This window comes from Echiichthys vipera (genome assembly GCF_963691815.1).
Source record: "Echiichthys vipera genome assembly, chromosome: 6".
Taxonomy (NCBI): domain Eukaryota; kingdom Metazoa; phylum Chordata; class Actinopteri; order Perciformes; family Trachinidae; genus Echiichthys; species Echiichthys vipera.
In genome coordinates this window covers 23551009-23566871 of record NC_139831.1, presented here as the reverse complement: position 1 = coordinate 23566871, position 15863 = coordinate 23551009, and the positions used below count along the sequence as shown (strand labels likewise).

Below are 15863 nucleotides of genomic sequence, written 5' to 3'. Positions count from 1 at the left end.
GAGTAATCATATGATGTGCCTATACTAATTAAAACAATCCAGCCTCGATGACTGAACTGATGTTTGTTCATGGGGGATATCTGTTTTACCGCCAGTACGTGTCTCGAAGGTGTGATTGCCTCATAAAAGGCCACCAAAAGATATGAAATGATCATGACAGTGCAGAGGGTCGATTTGAAACCACACACACACACACACACACACACGTGCACGCGCACACACACACACACACACACACACACACACACACACACACACACACACACACACACACACACACATATCCAGCCAGTTTTACTGTAACCCACATGTTTGTCTTCAGTGTGGAATTCATTTTTGGAAGTCAGTGTATCCCGAGGGACTTGTTATAAAGTCAGCCTGAGGCCACAATTAACCCGCAGCCCAAAATATTCTTGGACATCACAGATCATAGTCTGTTTAAAAGGAATCTGTAACTGTTGCCAAATGTTTAGAAACAAAAAGATTAATAGCATTCAATATACTGTCCACATATGAAGAAATAGTACCTTGTGGCAAACACAGCCAAGTTTGGGAGGAAAAAACTTTTATAATTGAAGCTGCACATTTTCTTCAGTTTTGTAATTATTTTCAAATGCGTAATGTAAGACACACTTAAACTAGATTTAAATTGTTGAAGCCAGTGCATGCTACAACATTTTGTTCAGTTTTGTAGCCTAATGTTAGCGTAAGATATGCGCGCAAGCCAAATTACATACACACACGCGCATGCACACACACACATTTTTTTCACTCCTTGTGTTTTAGACTAAACATGCAAACTATGCATCAACCACCCCTGGTCTCCCCTATAATACGCTGATATTGTACCTTGACTCACATCCAAACCATTGGCCTGTGTAGTTTCCTAAACAATAATTTCATTACATTTAAAATGCAGTAGTTTTTTTTAGACCCACAACACAAAAGCCTGCAAGTAGTGTACTGTATACAATGCTTGTACAGTGACCTAGATAGACAGGAAATCAGTTTGGACTCTATCCTCCTACTTAATAAAAAGAGTATTAAGTTAAACTACAAACAGGTAAAGTCTTCAGGGTTCAGTCCCCAGACGGTTCTTAAAATGTAATATGAAGAGACTTTGTGCCATTACGTTAGATTCAACATGTAAACCATGGCTAATAGCTACTGGCCTTAACACATTTAAACCCATTTTGCTGCTTTTTCCCCCAGTGAGCACTGCAGTCTGTGTTATCAGTGTATTTTACTTGACTTTGGTACATCTACATCACATTGGTACATTCTTGTCAAATTGAAGTCTAAATATCTTCCTGCCCCAAAGACTGCTGTTCTTAGTCTGGAGGTCACTCTTGCTGTCTTGATTCTTCTCAGAGCTGTTGTCCGCCTTATCAGTAATTGTTCACTCTAACATTTCCTGGTGACACCAGTGTTAACTGGAGCGAACAGCCCCGGTGTCCGCAAGGCAAACACCACTCAATCTGTTGAGCATATCCACGTTTTTGGAGCTAGGTCATTCAGCCATTGGAGGGCAAATGCATTCAATTGGCTTCACAGAATTAGCGCATGTCAACAATGAGATACGGTGAGCCAGTGACTCCTTTCCATCATTTCCATGGTTACAGTGACTACCTGCATGTATAAAGACTTAATGTTCATTCCAAAAGCAGGTAGTTTGTGGTCAAGGAGGATCGTGTGGCAGATCATATGTAATCCGTTTTTTTGTAATATTCTTTTGCTACAAAAAATGTATGATATGTAAGAAGGTGCTTTCAGATATAGTATGGGGCCTAGTTAATTTGACATTAAACATCAAGCCATTAACACTAGGCTACCTTTTAATCATGAACCTATACACATAAAATAAGAGAAAATACACATAAAAAAGCAATAGGTCTTATGGCAAGTGTTTGTTAAATTTCATTCAGCAGCACTCTTTATCTAAGATTGATCATATCACTGGGGTATATATATTCTACATTTGTTTTAATGATTTTTTGATTTACCACCACATAGTAGCCTAAAGCAAAGTGCACAGTTTAGAATTTGTTAGCTCCTTCTGCTAGTTTTTGCTAGCCATTTGGGATGTAGCTTGATGGAGCATGCAATTGAGTTTTTGCCAGCCACAACAGCCACGCCGGTATTGTTTTTAACTTTTGAGGTTGTGTGTGTGTGTGTCGTCACGTCAAAAATATTGTCCAGAAAGAACCTACTGTAGCGGGAACTTACAAAGAGGTGGTTTAAGCAGGAGATCAAAACGAAGGCAGAGTTCAACGATGGTCGTGGTCCTAGCAAGGGCGCCGGAAATTGCGGTGTAGAAAGTAGCAGAGGGGCCACCTACCCACCACTTTACACACTGTTCAAATTCTCAAAGTGCCTGTCCCCATTAGCTTAGTTAGCTTTCTAGCTAGCTAACTCACCGCATGATGGCACATTTCACCTGGTAAATATTTGACATGTTAATGGATTTATTTGGCAGCTAAAGATAATATTAATTACCTGCCATTTCTCAATTTCATGCCCCTCAGTCATTTGGTGGCAGCCATATTGTCTTGTCAGTGCAGACCTTCGCTGTATTTGCGTTAAATCTGATAAATGTAGTTAGTTCATTTTGTAGATCAATGTGTGTGTGTGTGTTTAAGACAAACAGCCTGCATTAACAGTAGTGTCTCCAGTCTGCCCACACCGTGAAGGAAAACTTTGGCTCTTTCCCATCAGCATGCAGGTCAGATAATCAGCCCTGCAGCTGAGGTTTGGTGGGCGGTGGGCCATGATATTTGACTGCTTGGCTGGATGGACAAACTGAGAGAGGGCTGGCTGTTGTCATGCCGTCAAGTCTCTGGTCTGTGGATTGGACGGCCAGCTGCCACCTTCCCACTGAGGTCTTAAGCTGGTTTGAGCTGGTCTTGGCAGAAATTCTCTCCACTGCAAACTCATTCTTAGTTGTAATTCACGGGCAGTGTTTAATGGAAAAATGTGCCTTTTATTCCCTCTGGGAGTTCAAACTTGTAACTGAAGTTGCCGTGGAGATGCCAGGCTTTTGGTGGTGTACCACAGTGAGCTGTGTTATTGATTTTGTTATGTCCATGGGTCCAATAACTCAGGGAACATTGAGCAATACCTGTCTTCCATTAGGAGGACTTAACCCCCCAGTACTGTAGCTCGTCCACCCTTCATTGACCAATCAGCACCCATGCTTTTAGCAGCACTCCTGTGGGCTGCACTGGGTAAACACAAGTGTCTGCCTCAATGTTTGTCAACGCCAGTTGCCTAACCATTTATCAGTAGTCAGTAAGCATCTGGGCAGCTGGGATCTATGTGCATTAGAAATAACAAATTTTACCTTCAAGATCCCTTCCTTTCTCCTCTCCTCTCAGACCTGCTGTGAGGGCTTATGGTGCAATGTTTTCTCCACAGAGTATTTACTCCCTCAAATCTCAAGCATGGAGGTGAGCCCCCCCCCCCCCACACACACACACACACACACACACACACAAAGTTATTCCCTGGGGCCCCCTCCTCCCCTCACGTCTCCGTTCAGGGGACATGAGGGGAGGTCACTCCCCTGGCAGTGGTGGACCGTGAGGCTCGAGTCTAGGGCAAGGGCAGATCCTATGAAGAAACACTGTCGACAGAGGGGAGGCGTAAAAAGTACTGCTCTGCTCAGTGCACATGCCAGCATATGAATCAGTGTTGAGCAGTGTGCTAAAGCAGAGGTTTGAGGCAGCAGTTCATGGGAGCAGGGGATCTTTGACTTTTTACCTGCCCTTCACATGCAGCTGATCGGCTGTGCAAGCTGGAAGAAACACTTCTGATTTCTGACAGCCTTTTTTCTTTCAGTGTCTGAATCCAGACCCGTCATATCCATACTGTGTCATTCTAACAGGTAGGTGCATGTGTCCAGTGAAATACAATGTTTGGGGAAACATCTTGAATAACTAATGCTGGAACTTATTGGTCAAACTTGTGCGGTAGCTGTGAGCTGTTTGTGACCTTTTGTTCACTTCGTATTTGCAGAGAAGTTCAACATGTCAGTTTAAGATATGCCCAAGATGTTGCTGTCACTGTACATAGGAAAACATATGTTTGGAATAATGATGAAATGCTAAATTACTGCCTTTTACCATTGTCAGTTTCCAAGACTGAATCTTCACTTGTTTAAATCTGATTTTGCTCTTTGCAATTGTCACCTTTTAATTCACTGCAATCTTGGGGACGCTGTAATACAGCCCACATTGTAATGTAAATGAGCTGTCAGATCCAAAACTTATTTCCACCACGCTTAAATGGAGGTCAATGCATATTTGGATGGTCGTCAGTGTTAATTTACGGTCGAGATAATCAAAGTTTTGGTTCAAAGAAGATACTTTAACTTCAAAAGCAAGCTAGAAACTATTCATTGGAGGGCATGTCTCATTCCTCATTCATCTTATTGTATTCATGCAAGCGTCTCAGGCAGGATCCTCAGTTTCACTAATGAAAAGAGACATTTTAAGACACAAGACAATGAAAACAAAGAATACTTTGCAGTTTGTCTTTTTTATGTAATTAGTAAAGAAAGGTACTGGAATGTCTTTATTGTGTTCTAGCGGTGCATTCATGGTCCTCTTATGAATGCAGCTCTTTGAGCCCTTAGATTTGCACCATAACGCCAAACAATGGATTTTAATGGGACATTTACTGTATGAGCCTTACCATGCTGCAGCACTTGGCAGCATTCCTAAAAATGCATGTCATAGTTTGTAGAACATCTCTCTCTCTCTCAACAGTCCTAATGCAACCTTTGTTTCTTCCTCACATTATGCAACTGACTTTTCAGCAGTTTCTGTCTGGAGAACAAGCTTCAAGAGCCACTCAAAAGGCAACGCAGGTGGAGTTACAACTGTGCTCACAGACCTGACCTTTGGTTTCAAAATTCTTGCACCTTCTATTGAATGTTTTAAAAAAAGTGCAAATATTGATGCTGAGATAAAGATAGTACTATTGGCTGGGGGAGATCAAATATTTCTTCTTTACGTGTGTTACCTGTGCTGCACACCTATACCTACTCACATACACATTTTTTATTCATCTAATCAAACTATCCGCTTCTACCACAGAGCATGAATTATTTAAGTTCATGGCCTGGCTAGAAGTTAAATGTATCTTGGCCAGACCTCTGCTGCACAGGTATTTTCAGCCATTTCTTCTTTCTTTCCTTCTGTCAGCAGTTGCCGACATGCTGGAGCAGGTTCTGTCATTCGGGCGCTCTCTGGTGCGCAGGAAAGTGGTTGACATGAACAGCCTGGACGACTCGAAGCTGTGCCGCTGCCTGGGAACCGTCGACCTCATCGCCCTGGGTGTTGGCAGCACTCTGGGCGCTGGCGTCTACGTTCTGGCCGGCGAGGTGGCCAAGGGAAACTCAGGGCCCAGCATCGTCATCTCCTTCTTAATCGCTGCCCTAGCCTCCGTCATGGCCGGCCTGTGTTACGCTGAGTTTGGAGCACGTGTCCCCAAGACTGGCTCTGCTTACCTTTATAGCTATGTGACTGTAGGGGAGGTCTGGGCCTTCATCACTGGTTGGAACCTCATTCTCTCCTATGTGATTGGTGAGTTAAAGGCAGTCTTTGAATCACGTTGTTTAAAGGGGACATATCATGCTCATTTTCAGGTTCACACCTGTATTTTGGGGTTCTACCACAGCATATTTACATCCTTTAATGTCCAAAAACATTATTTTTCTCATACTGGCTGTCTGAATTTACCGCTATTCACCCTCTGTATTATAATACGAGACCTTTAAAGAAGATGCTGACTCATGGATTCTCTTTTTTTCACTTTTCTCGCAGGTACCTCCTCAGTTGCCAGGGCTTGGAGTGGCACATTTGATGAAATGATAGGAGGGCACATAGAGGTTTTCTGTAAAACCTACTTCAGCATGAACTCTCCTGGCTTGGCTCAGTATCCCGACTTCTTTGCCGTCTGCCTGATACTGCTGCTTTCTGGTATAACAACAAATACAGATTAAAAATCATAAAGTCGATATATCGGTACAGGGGCTGCGGAAAAAGAAGGGAAATTAGGAAATCATGTTCGACACAGCCAACTTTCATGAGCCACGGTTGCACGGCATAATCCAATTAAGTGATGGCAGGACACTGCGATATGTGTTTAATAGGGCAGGGTCCCTATCAGAGTCCACATGGAGACAACACCACCCCCCTCCCCCATCTGATCACCCAGCTGGTCTTCAGCAGGACCCCACTTCTCTTTCCCAAAGTCAAATACAAGGAGGGTTTTTAAACTTCATGTAAACGCACTGGCTCTCTGGGAACAGTCCGGTGCAACTTGTTTCCTCAAGTGACCTCAAGTCACTGAGAAGCCCCACAGTAGCCGAGGGTTTAGTCAGTAGCTATTGATGACTTGGCGGGTACTACATTTTCATTTCCTTGAATTCATTACAGTCCAAGTTTTTAAACTGAACTTGTTTTGGTTAAATTCAATCTTTATGACCTTCCAGCTAAAACTGAAATCTTTATCATGTGTTATATCCAACGGCCTGCCAACCCAATGATTACATTATAGGTCAGTGGGATCCAGAAACAATCCACTAGTGTTTGGTTGTTTTTTTGCTACACAGATGTAGAACTTTTGCAAAATATTTTCATAAAAACATATAAAAAAAGATCAGCTCCTTTTTTACTGAAAAAAAGAGAAAAAAATAGGGGATTGTAAACTCTGCTTTTTGGGGACTTTTTTCCTTGTTAACAAATTCTTAAATTGATATGTTTATTACACACGGTTCCACCATATCTGCTTACAGATATGCAACACTTTCATGTACCTGTCACGATAAATTATAATAACTTTGGAAATTCTCATCCTAGGCTCTATCCAACGCAATCATCAGGTTAAAAATGTAATTTGTCCAATCCGTTGGTTTATGAACAAATACACAGTATTAGCAAATGGAAGCATGCTAACACGCTGAACTAAGATGGTGAACAAGGAAAACAATAAACCTGCTTAGCATCAATATGTTAGCATTTAGCTCAAAGCACCCTTGTGTCTGAATACAGTTTACAGAGCTGCTATCACGACTGTAGATCCTTGTTCATATGGAAGCTGTTTAATTTGAAATCCAATTGAGTTGTTTTGGTTAAGTGACACCCATTGATACAGTATTGATTGAAAATGTGCCAGCATTTCAGTTAAACTACATCAAACATCAAACTACTGCACTGAGCTTGGTTGCCTTTTTGCTCATCCCAGGCCTCCTGTCGTTCGGGGTGAAGGAATCGGCCTGGGTCAATAAAGTCTTCACTTCAATCAACGTGCTCGTACTGTTGTTCGTCATCATCTCCGGCTTTGTTAAAGGAGACACGTACAACTGGGATATAACTGAAGAATCCCTTATAAATGTCACCATAATTACAAGGTAATGCTTTCATTAACCATTACAGTTATGTGTTTGCAAAGCCCATTTTTTGCAAAGCTGTTGTTGATGTCTACATGTTCTGTATGTTTCAGGAACTTGTCAGTGACGGCCAACGTGAGCAGTGATTATGGAGTTGGAGGTTTTATGCCCTATGGCTTCAGTGGGACATTAGCTGGAGCTGCCACCTGCTTTTATGCTTTTGTTGGATTTGACTGCATTGCAACTACAGGTGAGCCATTGATTGGTGTTGGATATAGAGTGATTCCAAAGCTAAATGAAAAGATATTTGTGCAGTGGAGGAAAAAGTGTTCATTTAATTAAGTAAAAGTACTAATACCAGACTGTGAAAAAAATAATAAACCTGTATTCAAAACCTTATTAATAAAGTAAAACTTTATTAATATTATCAGAAAAAAATATCCTTAAAGTATCAGTGTTTTACTGTTATATACGGTGTTTCTGGATTTATATTAATGCTGCATTAATGTTGTATTTTGCATTTTCCTGCCGTAGATGTTCAGGATTGTGCTAATATTTAAGACAGGAAATGGATGTAAAAGTAATGAAAAAGTAATAAAGCTGTCAGACATATGTAGTGGAAGAGTACAATATTTGTATTGTAGTGGAGTGTGATTTAGCATAACATTGGAATACTCAAGTAAAGTACAAATACCTTTAATCTATACTTAAGTGCAGCACTTGAGTAAATGTACTTCCACCACTGTTTGTGTGTGTTTGTGCGTGTGTGACAGGTGAGGAGGTGAAAAACCCACAGAGAGCCATTCCCATCGGCATCGTGGTGTCACTGACCGTGTGTTTCCTGGCGTACTTTGGTGTGTCAGCTGCGCTCACGCTGATGATGCCCTACTACCTGCTTGACGAGAAGAGCCCTCTGCCTATGGCCTTTGAATATGTGGGCTGGGGCCCTGCCAAATATGTGGTCGCCGCAGGTTCACTGTGCGCCCTCTCCACCAGGTACCCACTGGATTTCCTTTTGTCTATAAATAAGTTGAGGACAAGAGATCAATGTTCATGTCATAGATGACACCATTTAGATGTTAACTGTATTTGAGTCAGCAGAATCTATTATGTGACTTTAATTTCTCAATGATGTGCTATAAATGGCTTATAATGGTGAAAGAGATTTGGTCAAAAGTTCTGACCACATATCTCTGTCTATCTGTCTTATTATTGGATTGATTCATGTTGTGCAATGGGACGTAGCGGGCGCAGTGCTTAAATCTATTTCTTTTATAGATTCTTGCATGTGTAATGTACTATCCCTTTATAATTAAAGTATCATAAATAAGGTGGACAAGTTTGTCTATAAAAAAATATATTGGTGTGACTTAATTCTGTCTTTCTTCCCTGAAGGTTTACTGTATCACTTCCCCCCTCAGTTTTCCATTCACAGTCACCATCTCATCAAATTCCACTTTAACCACTACAGTTTTTTGGATAAGAAGTAAAGGTAGGAGTCAAGGGCACCTAAATTCAACTCCAAACCAGCACTCAAACCTGGAAAAAACCACAAACTAAAATCTATTTTCAAACAGACAAATTGGACTGTTTAAAGACATTAGCAACATCTAATTTGCCCTTAAAAGCAGCTACAATCTAACTTTTCTCTATTTAAATGTATGTGATAAGTGCCGATAGGAAAGAAAGACACACTTGACTTTAAGCATGCCTTGAAGCTTTTATGATGTGATTGTTGGTGTAAAAATGTGTATGTGTGTGTGTGTGTGTGTGTGTGTGTGTGTGTGTGTCTGTGTTTGGGGCTTTTGACTAACGTGTTGGTCTTGCATGTCTCTGCTGTCTCATGCAGTCTGCTGGGCTCCATTTTCCCCATGCCTCGTGTAATCTATGCTATGGCACAGGATGGGGTGCTTTTCAAAGTCTTAGCCCGAATCAATCCTAAGACGAAGACCCCACTTATTGCCACTATGACCTCCGGTGTAGTAGCAGGTGAGAGCCGGGGGAGCGTCCAGTGACATTACTCCTGCTAATCTTTTCCCACCAATCAACTGTGAAAGACGCAGCCAAAGATGCAGATAATCATTTTGTTTCTTCCTTCTGGAAATTGGCCTATCCTCAAACACTTTCTTCTTTAAATGATCCAGTTTGTAGGAGGTTTTTCCTCCATATACACATGTTGTTCTTTCACACTTGTGCAGGTGTCATGTTTTCTTTCCCAGAATGCCCTCAACTTAACCATGAACCCTCTTCTCCCTAGCCTGTTGGGCTCCATGTTCCCTCTGCCGCGCATTCTCTTTGCCATGGCACGAGACGGTATTCTGTTCAAATTTATGTCCAAAGTGAGTAAACGGCAGTCTCCTGTGGCTGCCACCATGGCGGCAGGTACCACCGCGGGTAAGCTCTTGAGACGAGGACTCGACTATCATGTGGTTGTATCGTGGACTTGTTTGGGTTTTTTTTGTTTTGTCTCTGCACGTTGGTGGTAATGACTGCATGTTAAACTCGGTGATGGTGTTTCCAAAAAGCATGTGAGAAAACATTACACACATAGTTAAGGCTGATAAGTTCATGGACATTATCTGGGTTCGCTTTAGTCACTTCGAGCACTGTAGCTTTTTTTAAAATATGCTTTCTTTTTTGACTGCATTCTGACATCTTTATGAGAAAGGCTAAACATTTTAGGAACTTATTCAATTTCTTGTGGAGAGTTGAGAAGATCGATGCAGTGTGCAGTCATTAATCTTGGGGAAAACATGCTCAAAACAGACAATAGACTTACTAGTTTTAGTAAAATTAGTCGACTTTGATTAGATATTCAAAGTAAAGGAAATACTAACAATTGGCCTTTGGGGACTGGTGTGGAGCTCATTCATTGTTAAAGATGTCTACTTCTAAAGTATAGTCCTTTATGTGGTTGCATCATGGTCGCTGTGCTCAGGTGTCTGGGCTAAGATCTGTCAGGTGGATGGTGAAGCGGCAGGCAGATGTGAACTCTGGCAGGGACACCAGCACACCATCTATCCCAGATCACAGGCTATGTACTGAGCAACTGTTAGAGCGGGGCAGGGGAGCTTACTTTGTTGGTTTTGTTTTAATATGTTTGAACTGTGCTGCCGAGATCAGCTCTGTACCGGAGTCTGGTGCTGTGATACAAGAGAGGGAACACCACAGTGTATCGCACATCAAACGACACTCGGTGCCGAGATGATTGCAGCTGTCTGCCCGGGGGAACTTTTAACTCTTTTGTTTCTTTTCGTTGTGAAACATGAATGCATGGAGTTTAATTTGCACCTGAAGGAAACAGCTTCCCCATTTATAATTGCAAGAATATTGTGGTGGGTGTAAATGTTTTCATGTGTTTTTGTGAGAATGATTACAGCAGTGACCATAGTTCTTGTAAATATTCTTTTAAAAGGGAGGAGTGTTTGTGTTAACTGCATTTTCTTTGCGTGCTGTAGCCATCATGGCTTTCCTGTTTGACCTCAAAGCACTGGTTGACATGATGTCCATTGGTACTCTGCTGGCCTACTCACTGGTTGCTGTGTGTGTACTGATTCTCAGGTGGGTACGTTTATAAATAACTAAGTAATCTTATTTGTGAAACATTGTGAAATAGCTTCCCTTTATAGCTTTTCTAAAAGCCCACAGGTATGATTACCCTGTTGGTGTAACATACGCCTTGTCTTATTGCTTCACACTGGTGATGTAAGAGCTGTGAATGCTCCCATTGTATGGATGTCAAGCGGCTGCTTGAGTGAATAAGGCGTTTACTTAGGTTTCTGTACTTTCTAAACTCTGGAGCTGCTGTACACTTCTGCTGGTTGCACCAAGGTGACTCATCACCGCAGACGCAGTAAACACGGACACAGTGTTCGTTCTCTGGTTTGAACTGGATTTATACTGCCCTACAAAGCCTAAGTGCAGAAATCATTAATTACATGAGTTCAGCACAGATTTGGGCCTGATAGTATGGGGGGTAGGATTGATTTGGATAAAAAATATACTGAGTCAAACCAGTAGACCATAATCTATCATAGATTTGCCAACTATTCATTTGTTGGGTCATGAAACAATCTTAGAGCCATTTTTTTGTTGTTTAAATCATTTCATTGTTTGCATTTTGGCTTTGTAGGGCAGTATAGACCTCAGTTGTTTTTTAAAACCCAACCACCTTAAAAGTCTCATGTTATGCTCATTTTCAGGTTAATTCTTGTACAACATTTTTTAGGCTTTTCCTTGAACATGTTTACATTATTTAATGTTTGAAAAACACATTATGTTTCTTTTACTTTTTGTCTGAATATACCTGGCATACCTACTAAAGCCCAGTCTGATCTGATTGGTCAGCGTTTTTGTATCTTCCCCATCTGTGCTCTCTGCACCTTCATTGCAGACGGGGAATGACTGTAACAGGACTGTAGCAGTATTTTACCCTCTATATAGTAAAGTTGTGACATCACAGATGTATTGAAGTCCTGATGGCTTGTTTAAAAAAGCACAGGCTCAACATGCTTTAGGACAAAAATGTAAAGGGAAAATCTCACTTTTTACAATATTTTTCAAAATAAAAGTGGTTTGTAGGTTTACCTTTAACCCTTAATGCCTCTGTGGTCCAGGTACCAGCCAGATGGAACCCTAGAACAGCGGGCAGGCACTGGTGAGAGGGGCTACCTGTCCTCTGAGGAGGGTGAGTCTGACCTGACAGAGTCAGAGTCCCACCTTAACATGCTGAAGGGTGGCAGCTCCACCCTGCAGGCTGCCCTGCACCCTCCTGTAGCACCCTCTGAGCATTCCTCCAGTGTGGTCAACATGTCCATCTCTGTGCTCGGTAAGCAGGTCGATTTAAATATTTCTTTGTTGTTTTAATCATGTGACAAAAGGCGTCACAATTAGGTGTGTTTTCCTCTAAACCACAGTGCTGGTAGTGTGCGTGGTCAGCTACCTCACAACGTACCACATCTACTCCATCCTTGGTATGGAAGTGTGGATCCTGGCATTGCTGTGCGTGTGTCTCCTAATCTTCAGCTGCTGCGTCTTCATGGTCTGCAGACAGCCTCAGACTAGCAAGAAGGTCTCCTTCATGGTGCGTGGCAGCTCAATAAGTGCACAATTTCATAACCAAGTCCTGCAATATTGGATGAGACCAATCCAATACAAATAAATTGATGGTAGGTTTTTTTTGGCTTTTTTTTTTTGCTTGTTGCCATCACAGGTTCCCCTTCTGCCTTTTCTGCCCATTCTGAGCGTATTTGTCAATATTTACCTAATGGTTCAGCTGAGTGGAGATACCTGGGTACGTTTCTCTGTCTGGATGGCTGTAGGTGAGTTTCAACAGGCAACCATTGGAAACTTGAAGAAGTCAGTGATTGTCACCAAGAAATGGTCACAATAGCATATGTTTTGTGCAGATTAAACCAATAAAGAACATGTGAATGAACTTTTAATAAGTGCTGGTAGATGGATTTGGTTGTTCAGACAAGCTAAGCTATCTGTATCCTGCCTGTAGCTTCATATTTAGCAAACAGATATGAGTGGTACTTTACCCTCAAAGATGTAATACCTTAGCCAGTATTTTTCAAGTATCTCACATCTCTTCCAACACTTCTCTCAGGCTTCCTAATCTACTTTGGCTACGGCATGTGGCACAGTGTTGAGCGCCAGCGCAGCAAGGAACACAACAAGGCCGGCGGAGAGAAGCAGGTCGATATGGGTGCAGTAGGGAAAGACCAGGAGGGTTTCTTCTGCCCAGAAAAGACCAGCCAGTGTTAAAGTGAAAGACTGTGCAGCAACAGATGCATAAAAGCACACAGCAGCTCTGCCTTGATGCCCCTGTTTATACAGCTTCACCACCGTGTGCCTAGGTCACAAGCACATTCAGCCTGCGAAGGCAGCGTCAGTACTCTGTATCAGCGGCCTCATGATGGAGAGCCGCTCCGTCACTGTGAAGGAACCACAACCTGTAGGTCACATTGCGCTTCATGGACAGCATGGAGGCAGAAATGAAAGGACAGGTAACACACTGGAGAGTGATGTTCATTTCCTCTATCATTGAAGCAGATAATGCAGGACTACAGTAACACATCTGTCATTATGGACTTTGACACATTTTGTCTTTTCTCTTAATCGTTACATTTTAAAGGGACAGTTCAGATTGTTTTTTATTTTTTAAGTGTGGTTGCATGAGGCACTTATCCATAGTCAGTGCATTATTATTCTACAGTAGGTGGTGGTTGGCAAGCCCCTAGTGTGGAGAAACAGGTAGAAGGAATCTAATAAATGTACTGCACATAACATATTTTAGCCACCTAAAAAAATAAATATCAGTTTATGTTAACGTTATATTTAGAATATTTTCCTTGTTTTATATTGCTGTCAGATAGCCCAGTTTACACGAGGAGAACAGAAGCTGCTGTATGTTTTTGTCAAAGCCACCAAAAACAGTAATACTACCTCGCAGAGCACAAGCTTTACCGGTCTATTCCTGCCTCGATCGATTAGGTTGTTTGTGATATTTATTAGATCCTAATCCTTTAAAACACAATAATACAAAGAAACTAGCTGTGACCAGCAACTTCTGTGTTCTGCGGGGAAAAAGAACTGTTTTTGTCAATGGCATCTGGAGGCTTTGAAGAGAGCGTTGAAAGGCTTTTGTACCACAGCTGGTGGTTGCTTTGCTCCTGTGCCTTTTCTTCTGCCTGTTTCTCCAAACTGGGGGCGTGCCGACCGCCATCTACTGTAGATAATATGATCAAGTACCTCATACAACCACACTTCCCAAAAATCCAAACCATCCCTTTAAACAGGTTTGTATGAGTGGGTTTTAGATATAAAGTAATGGGAATCTGTTATCTAGTTAAGGATTGTTAGATTTTGATCCATGAATTGTGTACTGCTATTGAAATAAATGTTAGCTTGTGGTAGAAGCACTCATTGTTCTTTGACGAAAGTGTTGGACACTGAAAAAGGACCAACATTACGTCAAAGACATGTTGTCAATCATCCAGTTGAAATTTATTTTAGAACTTTTTTGTCCATAATTGTTTTATATGCATAAATGTGAAATTGTGATATACTGTATAAAAGGGTCATAATGTACAATATGTGGAATAGTTTTGTAGGCACTTAACATGTTAGGAAGTAGGACAAGTGCTGTCGGAGAATGCCAGGCTTCTGTAGTTGTTGTGTAACACATCATATCAATGTAATAGTTCTTAAGGTAGCTGTGGTGGCTTTATTCAGAACAGGTTTACTTTTTATTTTTGCTTGGGTGTGTTCAATCTATGGACTATAACAATCTGACAGAACTTTACCCAAAAAGGTATTTTTAGTAGTATTTTTCTCTCAGATTACAAAACGCTGTATTTTCCTGTTTGTCTGATATTTTGTGCTATTTTGATACAGACGCATTATGTTACTATAACCTTCGTGAAATGATCCTCTCGTCGCGCAACAAAAAGCACAACGATTAATTGTAAGGTAAAGTATTACTGTATATAAAAAAAATGTCTGTCCTTTGATGAACTAGGCATTTTTCCCGGTGTCTTGATTCAAAGATTGGAGTCGTTGTTGCTTTTTAACCAGCTTTAAGAGACTTTTTGTGCTTACGTGCTTGAAGATTCAGTGCTTACATAGTTTCTTCTTCGCTCTCAGGGGTCACCCCGCTTTTCTTGTTCTATGAGTTTTCAGGCTCAGTGAGCTTATTATTAGATCACTGTAGGTAGAAACTTGTTTGCTGTACTTCCAGTGTTTTACACACATCCTACACTTTTCAAAAGGTCAGATACTGAGACTGTGAGTGATCGGGTTGATATGTGCAGTGCAATGGTTCGAAATTGTGTGGAACAAATTGAGAAGGTCGTCTCAGCAGGAGTAAAGTAGGTATTGTACCAGACTGGGCCTCTACATCAACAGTGTAGAGTCTTCCAGTGAGGTTACAGGATAAAGTACATAGATAATCATGATGTAGTATCACGTTACCAACTGCACAGACATGTACAATAAATGTATTTTCCAGTAAGACAGTGTCTGTTATTCTTGTTTGTAGTCGTGTTTCATTGTCATTAGTCTGTGAGCAGGATATCTGAGGGGAAAAAATAAGCCATATATCAATTTTTCTGTCTGTGCTTGCACCATGTGGGCATTTTTGGACTTTTCTGCAAAATTTGAATAACTTTTTCATAAAAAATTAAGATTAAAACCATTTGAGAAGTTTAGGTGGGGTATATCTCATAGATATATGATCCATATCAAACAAGACGCTGTCTTTGAGAAAGAGAGACACCACATGCCAGGGGGGCTGGGAAAGATTATAAGATATTAGTTTGTTTATACATAAAATACATCAAATGCAGCTCAATGTCCTTCACAAAAGAAACAAATCAATAACACAGGTATTAAAAGCAGGACACAGCGATGAAAGCAGAAGCCCAACAGCCTATTTGTTGCAGTGCGCATGCTTACTCATAAGAAG

At 41.3% G+C, this 15863-nt stretch overlaps 1 protein-coding gene across 3 annotated transcripts; it reads left to right on the top strand.

Moving 5' to 3' along the window:
• The first annotated feature begins 3652 nt into the window (after positions 1-3652).
• On the top strand, positions 3653-15354 carry slc7a2 (solute carrier family 7 member 2). Of its 3 annotated transcripts, XM_083915194.1 has the most exons (13): positions 3653-3883; positions 4817-4867; positions 5208-5585; positions 5826-5981; positions 7249-7414; positions 7507-7643; positions 8167-8389; positions 9243-9382; positions 10852-10954; positions 12010-12221; positions 12310-12476; positions 12606-12714; positions 13005-15354. In XM_083915194.1, exons 3-13 carry the CDS (start codon positions 5216-5218, stop codon positions 13160-13162), a joined length of 1941 nt encoding a protein of 646 aa, XP_083771320.1. In that variant the 5' UTR covers positions 3653-3883; positions 4817-4867; positions 5208-5215; the 3' UTR covers positions 13163-15354. The 3 variants fall into 3 exon arrangements, with proteins under 3 accessions (XP_083771320.1, XP_083771319.1, XP_083771318.1); XM_083915193.1 differs by lacking the exon at positions 4817-4867; XM_083915192.1 differs by lacking the exon at positions 4817-4867 and having other exon boundaries at positions 5205-5585.
• Positions 15355-15863: the final 509 nt, after the last annotated feature.